At 36.2% G+C, this 8,863-nt stretch overlaps 1 protein-coding gene across 2 annotated transcripts; it reads right to left on the bottom strand.

The window, feature by feature from the left end:
• Positions 1–1,892: 1,892 nt before the first annotated feature.
• On the bottom strand, positions 1,893–7,614 carry LOC126701742 (protein GAMETE CELL DEFECTIVE 1, mitochondrial). Of its 2 annotated transcripts, none has more exons than XM_050400089.1 (4): positions 6,727–7,614; positions 5,006–5,761; positions 3,167–3,356; positions 1,893–2,777 (listed from the first exon to the last, which is right to left on the bottom strand). In XM_050400089.1, the coding sequence occupies exons 2-4, from the start codon at positions 5,686–5,688 to the stop codon at positions 2,559–2,561; spliced, it is 1,092 nt and encodes a 363-aa protein (XP_050256046.1). In that variant the 5' UTR covers positions 5,689–5,761; positions 6,727–7,614; the 3' UTR covers positions 1,893–2,558. The 2 variants fall into 2 exon arrangements, with proteins under 2 accessions (XP_050256046.1, XP_050256047.1); XM_050400090.1 differs by lacking the exon at positions 6,727–7,614 and adding an exon at positions 6,341–6,662.
• Between the last annotated feature and the right edge of the window lie 1,249 nt (positions 7,615–8,863).

Here is an 8,863-nt window from a genome sequence, read left to right as displayed (position 1 = left end):
TCCTGATCATCGTTGAGCCCCGTATTGTTGAAGAGCGGGCTCAAGCAGTTATTGACACCCTTCTATACACCCATTCTAGGAGAGTAGATCCAATTAGTTTTTCTGGAGGTATATGGATACTTTGGAATGAGAGCAATGCCCTCAAGGTGGAGATTCTCATTAATAGTGAATACAGTATACATGCACTTGTTAAGGAGCCTCATGGGGCAAGAGTGGGAGGAGCAGGCACGTCCTATATATCGTGAAGCAAACGGATGCGTGGATGCACTAGCGAAACAGGGAGCCCACCAATAGCATCTTTTGTCTGTTTATACTACTTGTTCCAATTTTGTATCTCATTGTTTAGTAAGGGATTTGGCCGGCCTTAGGAGTAGTAGATTGTGTGCTTGGAGGTCGGATAATGCTGTTGTTGTATAAACTATATGTTTAGTAAATAAGATCACCCATTTCTACAAAAAGGAAAAAAAAAAAAATTTAAAGCCTCCATTTCAAAAAATACATATTCTCTCCTCTACTCACTCATAATCACAAGCTTTAATTTAATGTAATTGCAGTTTATCAGAATGGGTAATTATAGAGACTTGGTCTAGGGCTTGTTGCTAATTCTCTTAACAAATGGTTGGTACAACACGACAATATAATTTGTCTTCATAGAAGGAACTTGGGTGCTAGCTTGATTAGTAACAATTTAAATCAAATATAAATAAAATTTCAAAAGATTAACATGATTGCATACTTTGAAAAGATTATATGTTCTTTATGTATTTAATACATATGTCAATGCATAATTTTAGACTACAAAATTTTGAAATTTAAAACTTTGATTTATGATTAATCTATGACTTTCTAGAAATTTTCATGGAGTATAAAAAAAAAAAGGTAATTAATGTGAAAATTCACAGTCAATTAAAAAAAAAAAAAAACTCAAAACGCTAAATTCTTCTTAGGTTGACAGTCTTGTAGCCCTAGCATGTATTAACAAAAATTAAATAAAAATTCAACTGCCACATCACTAAAAATGTTAAAACAATTTTGAGTTTTCCAGAAACCAAGAGTATGTAAAAAATGTTCACATGTATCAGCTTAGCCTTATTCATCTAGCATGCCCACTGAGTTTTAGGTTCATACCCTACTTCTATATCATGGCAACAGTTAGCATAGTCATGAATGCAGTCTATGCAGATATGGGAAACTTTTTGCACCGCTATTACGTTAGGGGCGTGCTCCGATTGGTTGATTTACTAGTCAACAAATCGATTAACTTAATTGTGTTTTTTTTTTTTTTTCAAAGGCCATAATAGCAAATTTTGGACACTGCTCGAGGGGCAGGCATAAAGTCAAAGGATATACGGTTAATATGGGTATCCAAAAATTTTCAAGCACTTGATTATACTCGGGAGGTGTGTACGATCTCTCCATTTCACGCATCACATAATTACAGGAAGAAATCCCTTATACTTGTCTTAAGATATACTAGTTTGAAGTTTTGAAATTAAGTTCATATGGATCTAATTAAACTTAATACATTATGCAATTTAATTGTTTGTATTCAAGAGCAATGTAGCCTCAAATTTTTAAATTTTTTGCTGAGGAGCAATGTGGCCTCATAGGTAGGCAGGCCAAGCCCAGTAAAATTACTATTACCATCTTTCTTACATCAGTAGAGCCATGTAGCCCAAACCATGTCAGCAATTATTTAAATTATTTTTAAAAATTACCAAAAAAATGTTGTATTCTTTCCATGGTTACTTGTCATAATGTGAGGGGGGGGAAAAAACTTAAAATTTTCTTAAAATTGATTGTTAATATATGCCCTAAGGCATACATTAACTAGATCCATACAGTAATTAGACAAGTCCATAATCCAACTATAATTTAAAATTTTCTCAACAAACAAGAAGTTGATCCATGTCTATTCATTCTCCAAGATTGCACTAAAATTATTAGTAAGCCAAAACTTGATATAAAGTTAAAAACACTTTAACAAAACTGACGAAGAAAGAATATGTCTAATGCCAAGAATGGAAATTATTTTGGAAATGGCAAGGATCTAAATCATACAGAAGAAAGTTCATAAGCCACTCCATTAGCTGTACTTGTGGCATGGGACTTCTATTCCGATGGACTTCAGTCCTGTTTAAACATCCAAGTGATAATTGCTTCACTATTGATAGAGCAGACAACTCTGCTGCTCAGGATTGCAGCAAAATCTGTTTCCAAACACTCCACTAGGTTAGTCCGAGCTTTGAGAAGACTGCAGCAGCATTAAGAGAAACCCAGGCTTTTAAAATCTCTAATTGCTTGAAGCTGCATTAATTTTCACCTAAAGTTTCCTCAAGCTTAGACTCAATAAGAGGCAAGGAGGAAGTATTGCTCACAGGGCACCTTTGTTCAAAACAAAGTTGCTTCCTAAAAAGTCTTAATACTAATGCAACAGAAGAAAAATATTAAATAAAAATTGAGGCAAATAAAATGATGATAACAAGACCTCAGTCGAAAACACAAAAGCTACAAAAATCCTTGATTTTGAGATTGATTCAAAAACATAGACATGGTCATCACGGCAATATCTTCCGTCGGCGGCGGGGGGTCTCTCGCTTCACATACATTTTCTCCATTTCATTCAGAGGTCGACTGGAACCATCAGGCAAGCTGACAAATTTCCAGCCACCACCACCTCCACGTTTCCCTCGTGGTCCCATTTTCTCTACCGTGAAATTCCACCCCTCTGAAGGACGGCGTCGGCTATACTTGTGGCATTTCACCTCCCCTGCCAACTGTACACAAGCAAAACCATATCATATGAAGGGTTCAAGATACACGCAATATCACGTAACCCCTATATATATATTTTTTTGAGAATCCCCCTATATATATATATATACAAGCCATTGGATACAAACCAACTTCCTCTAATCAAGACACCTAATAAGTTCTGCTTCCTCAATCCTCACCTCATTCATCTGAATGTGTGTGACGATTAAGGAAGCATGACTGGAAAAATAGATGAGCTCATTTGCCCTTGTAGGAAATCATTTAACTAATTGAAATCCAATAATAGAGAGCACAAAAGCTTATAACAACAATAATAAATGATATATATATATATATATTTGTTTTCACTTGCTTTGTTCCAGGGCAAATGCAGGGAACAAATAGAACTTACTTTCTTTTTGTTGAAGTTCATCTTCTGGAGAAATTCTTGATAAAGCATTTCATCTTCTTTCTGGGATATCTCATAGTGGACTTCATCGAGATCTCTGGTGGTACCATCCCAACCCTCTGGCATGACTTTGAAGTCAGGTTTGTAAGGAAGGGAAGCCACATGGAATTCCCTGTCATGAGAATTAAAAAATCTGCAAGAGGAAAGAAGATAATTAGAATAAGAAATAAAGTTTGTTCTATACAATAAGAGGAAAAATCAGCATACATCAGCAAGCTAAAGTATATTTGTGGTGAAGATGAACAAATCACCATCTCAGAACAATAAGCTAAAGCTTAATTGTGATAATGATGAACAATTTGCCAGCTCAAAACTTTGTCTCATTCATATTTACATCAATAAAAAAAAATTCTTATGTGAGTGCGTGTAATGTATGTGCTTGCATGTGTACTAGCAATTATGGGATTTACACATGCACATGCATATGCATGCTATAGACTCTAAACCTCGTAATTTTCTAGGTACAATTTATTTTTCACAGCTTATTTAATAGGCCAATAAACTTAAGCTGTATCAAACGGCCTAAAGTAATTTTCAAATGTCACCTCAATCCTCGCACTTACTCTCACTCAAAGATTGTTTATTACGATGTCAAGATTTCCATATCCAACAATGTCTAGAATGAGTTCTCAGCACCACCACCAACAAAGAAGGCAATACAATTTTTTCAGATTAAAAATCAGCTGCCACCCTAGCCACTAGCTCTATTCTATCAATTTCAATCACCAGTCACTGCCACCACTACAACTGACCATCACCCCACATCTACCCATCTAACCAACATGACCAAACACCAGTCCAACCCCCCCCCCCCCCCCCCCCCCTCTCTCTTTCTCCAATATGCACCAAAAATTCCAGTTTTAGTATTTTTTTTTTCATAGGTAAAAGTTCCGGTTTTAATAATGAACTCAATTCTAGCAAATAGAATAATCTAATCAATTAGCAATATACTATTTTATTTATCAAAATAACAATTTCTGTAATGCATGAGGAAGAGAGTGAATAACAAGTTGTAGTCCAATCTTAGAGCGATCTCAAAATTGAAACTTCAATTTTACTACTGATGGCTCACTCCACTCAAAAGTCCTCACATTCCTTGATCTAGACTTACTCCACATTAAACATATAGGACTGACCTCCCAAATTTCAATGTTTTGCCAAAGTGTCCTTTCCAGCAAGCCAGTAACTTGTATTTTCAAAGCAAGCAATTTTAAGATAGACAGGCAGACAATTCACATTACGATGTGCATACCCACTGATTTGTATTTCAACTTTATTAATTTAGGTAGTCATTTGTCATCAAGACCAGTGAGAGAAAGTGGCAGGGTGAAAGTAGAAACTTTAATCTGGACTTTAGAGGGCTTATCTGGGGCTTAGCCATTGCCCGATAAGCAGGCCAGATTAGCAATGGGCTGACTAGATATGGGATGCTTGATGAAAATTATAATTTCATAAATCATGGACAATCATTAAATCATGTAACTACCTACATTATCAGTGTGAATGGCTGTAGAAGAATGGCCTTTGGGCCATCAATAGTCCAATACTTCAACATTTTCAAAGTAATTACAAGTTACAACTTCAAATAAGCACAATGCAATCATTCAAAGATTGGCAACTAATTCTTCTAAACAACATATCTTACAAACAAACATGTCATAGAACCTATTTCCAATCAATGTAAACCACACAACATCTACATTTACCAGTCAAAAAATCATAACAACAGAAATAAGTACCACTCCAGTTTGAACTAAGTAATGCTTAGAAATAATAACTTACTCAGGACAAGTATCAAGCAAGAGCTCAACAGAATCATCCAAAGGATGCCCAAGCTTTTTCTCCTCTTCCTCCTCAAGCTCCTTCAACCAAAGAATGGCATGCACTCTCTGCCTCATAATCCTATAATCCTTGGCTAGCCTCTCGACTGTGTACACCTCGGGGTTCTGTTTGTGCAAGCGATACATCTCGGCCTTCTCCGAGTCCTTCAGATAAGACCCTCTAGCACCAGGCTCTCTTACTTGCTTCAACAGCACACTCATCTCCCGCATCCTCTCACCCCACCCATCCACAAATGCCTTACTCTTTCGATTCTCCGCCTCCAATTCTTTCAGCCTATCATCAATTTCTTGCAATCCAGAGATTACCAAAGAATGTGACGTGTCTCCTCCACTAGGTGGGGGTGCCTCACCATCAAAATGCTCCTTGGTCAACCCAGTTGACCAAGAGGACACAGAATCCCACCCCAAATCAGTTGACGTCGTATTACCAAATGATCCTGCCACACTCTTATCCCACTCATCTTTCCCATCATTTTCACCAGATTTTGCTGAAAAGGCTCTCAAGTTGATTGCATCATTTCTCAACTTGGTTTTTGTTTTGTCTGTCAAAACTCTGGCTGTTGTAGTGCTTGAGCCTAGTGAAGTGGATGACAATCGGGATAAAACACGGTGCAGATTTTGCATTGTTTCAGCAATCTCCCACAAAAGTGGAATTGTTATCCCTGTCTATAATGCAATGCCACAACCACAAAGGATCCTGGAACCAAAAATATAAAAACTAAAAACTAGCAAAATATAGAGGCCAATGAGCTCTAGCTCAAATGGCAACATAGCAAGGTGGAGGGTCAAAAGTGCCATGCAGTCAAGACCCAACAGGTGCATGTGTAATAGTATATATGCATACGCACAGACAAGAATAAGATTAAAAAATTAAATTAAACAACAAATTTAAAAAGGAAAAGATTAGTGCACTATAATATGTAAGATTAAGAAGCCCAAAAATCTATTTGGTAGCTAAGAAACCCAGATAAAAGAAAAGGAAATTATATATCTCACGTTCAAAAAAACAAAAAAAGTTCTCCTGACCAGTATAAAGAAAAGCCTAATCCCAACTATTCTAAACGCATTGTGTAAGAATTTTTTTTCCTTGTTCTTAATATTCCTTTCATTAGGTTCAGATGTTTAAATCCCATTTTCTTTTCTCTTTCCACCAACCAAACACAACTAGCTATACATACACATCTAATTTTTTTTTTTTAAAAAGGGGGGTGTTTCTGCTTAAAAAGCTGAAGAAAATGAACAAATTAATAAATGGCCAAGCATTTTGATTGAAAACCTTAATTTAGTTTCTTTTCCCTCGCCTTTTCTCATCAACCAAACACATCATCACCAATATCGCATATTCTCAGCAACCAGAAAGACAGTTCAGCTCACAATATTTCTGAGAGCAATATATTCAAACACGTAGTGCGCACAAGATATTCAACAAAAACCCATTATAGAACTGACAAGAGCTAACTCAGAATCAAAACCCCAAGTCCAAAATCAAACAAAACCCAGATGAAATCAATAAGAACAAACTCCAAAACTAACCGCCAAGACCCCCATATAAAAATCAAGAAGAGAAAAAACCCCCCAAAACTTCTAACCTCCAAAAGCTAATAGAAATCAACAAGCGGAAACAAACAATAGAAACACAGTGCAAAGCCAAAACTAACGAACCTGTTTCTCAGCTTAGGATCTCAATGAAATGCCTCTGTCACTGTGAGCTCTCACTTGTTAAGACCAGTTAAGACCAAACCGAGCCGAGAAGAGTTCGTATCAGTATATGAATTGGGTAGACGGCTTATCTTTCATTGTTGGGCTAGGTGTGTAAAATGGGTGGGTTTAGTTAAGTATAATTGGATTGGGCATATAAAACTTATTTACCCATTAAAACTCATTTTAACTTATTGCTTCTTATCTAAACCCAACCCAATTATAATAGAAAACCAACCCACCTAATTATCAAAATTACTAAAATGCCCAAAAATACAGTAACAGCTCAGTTACAGGAAAATAGAGGAATAAAATATGAAACCAAGTGGTACACCGTTTGGTTGCCGAGAAAATTTTAAAAAAATATGAAACCAAGTGTGAATTTTGAAATAGGATTCCAACTCGGCCGGTGAAGTTGTTTCCGGCGAGGCTGAGGTTTCTGAGCGCTTTGAGTTCGGTGAGAGCATGAAACTTCAACTCGCCGGCGAGTGCGAGACCTTCGAGGACGATAGCGGTGACATTGCCCGAGTTTGCGCCGTCGCCGCCTTCGCAGAAGACGCCGTGCCAGGCGGAGGGACAGTCACTGGTGTTCAACGATGCGACGGTAGCCGAGTCCCAAGACGAAACGGCACCGTTGGGGTCGCTGTGGATCCCTTTCTTGAATTCGAGCAAGGATCGGAGCTCTGAGTCGGAAGCGCAGTGAAGTAGTGGAGATAGAGAGAGAGTGAGAAGAAGAAGAAGAAGAAGAAGAAGAAGAAGCAGAAGTGTGAGTGAAAATGGCGGTCTGGGATTAACAAAATTGGAATGCGTTTGGTTGCCGAGAAAGTGAGGGAAACAGAAATAAGAGAATTAGAGTCTAATTTTGTTGAGGGCTTTTTTTTTTTTTTTTTTAATAGAAAAAGAACTAGGTTGAATTGGTGTATATTGTTTTTAGGTTAAATAAGGTTTAATAAGTTTTTAGTTAAAACTTAATAATTACTAGATTTACTTGGATTGATACTCATTTAATCCAACAAATAATTAAATGAGTTTGGGCTCAATTAAAGTAAGTGAATTTTTGTGGATAAATAAGTTTGGACTTACTTTATTTTCCTAGCTGGAGCCTGGGCTGATATGTTCTTGGATGGAGGGGCCTAAAGGCTCCAAACATGATATTGGGCCTATTTGGTATATGTGTTTAAAAATTGAAAATTATTATTTAAAATATTTATAGAAATACGTGTGGGTAAAAAAGTGTATAAAAATACGTAAAATGCTGTTTAAAAACTAAAAATGGTTGTTTGAAACACAAACCAAACACCCCCATTAATACCCAACATAACTTTTTTTTTTTTTTTTTTTGGGTTAGGGGCAAGTTTTGGGGTTTTCAGTGGGTGTTCAAAGTCTAAAACAGAGGAAAAAGGAAAAAAGATAAAGAAATAGACGGAGTGTTAACACCAGTTTCACGTATTAAATAAGTGGATCTGTGTCTAAATTTTAATAGGGATATCTAAAGTATTGTTCTTAAGGTATTGGATCTAAAGTATTATACATTTTAGGACATTTTGGCATAAAGTCATTTTATGCATGTATTTTAAGTACAAATATTTTATGCCTCAAACAAAACAAAGTAACTTACTGTTCAACCCGTTAAACACCCACTAACCCATTGACCCATACTAGAGACATTTAAATACATAACCATGTAGATTATGTTTTGATATAGCTCAAATTCTCAATTTCAAACTAATTAAGATTAACTAAATATATATATATATATATATATATGAAACCAAAGATGTAAGGGCATGTTTTGGTTCCTAAGCCCCAAAAGTAAAAGGACTAAGGCTCAAAGAACTCAATATAGTGAATTTGTAGAAAATGGGCTGGATACTAGACTTCAATAAATTGGACAACAATCATAATAGGTTAAAGATGACAAGAAAACAAAGATGAACAAATTTTGTGCAAGGAAAATCTTCCTCGACAAAGTCTGAGGAGAGTAGTTTGTGTATATAATTCTCTTGAACTTGATTACAGTTCTTATTGCTATCGTGTTTTTTATTTCTACAGATTCTCAAATGCCCCCCTTGTAATGGGGTCTTTCTTCTTTCTATTACCA

The sequence above is a fragment of the Quercus robur genome, chromosome 10, assembly GCF_932294415.1.
Source record: "Quercus robur chromosome 10, dhQueRobu3.1, whole genome shotgun sequence".
In the NCBI taxonomy this organism is placed as follows: Eukaryota; Viridiplantae; Streptophyta; class Magnoliopsida; order Fagales; family Fagaceae; genus Quercus; species Quercus robur.
Note: the sequence above shows the minus strand (reverse complement) of the source record. Positions and strands in the feature narration are given on the sequence as shown.

Excerpts from the sequence above, each read along its gene's own strand:
- LOC126701742 (XM_050400089.1), bottom strand. The coding sequence starts at position 5,688 with ATGCAAAATCTGCACCGTGTTTTATCCCGATTGTCATCCACTTCACTA. Across the intron at positions 3,357-5,005 it reads TTGCTTGATACTTGTCCTGA|ATTTTTTAATTCTCATGACA; the intron begins GTAAGTTATTAT and ends TTCCTCTTGCAG. Across the intron at positions 2,778-3,166 it reads TGAACTTCAACAAAAAGAAA|TTGGCAGGGGAGGTGAAATG; the intron begins GTAAGTTCTATT and ends GCTTGTGTACAG.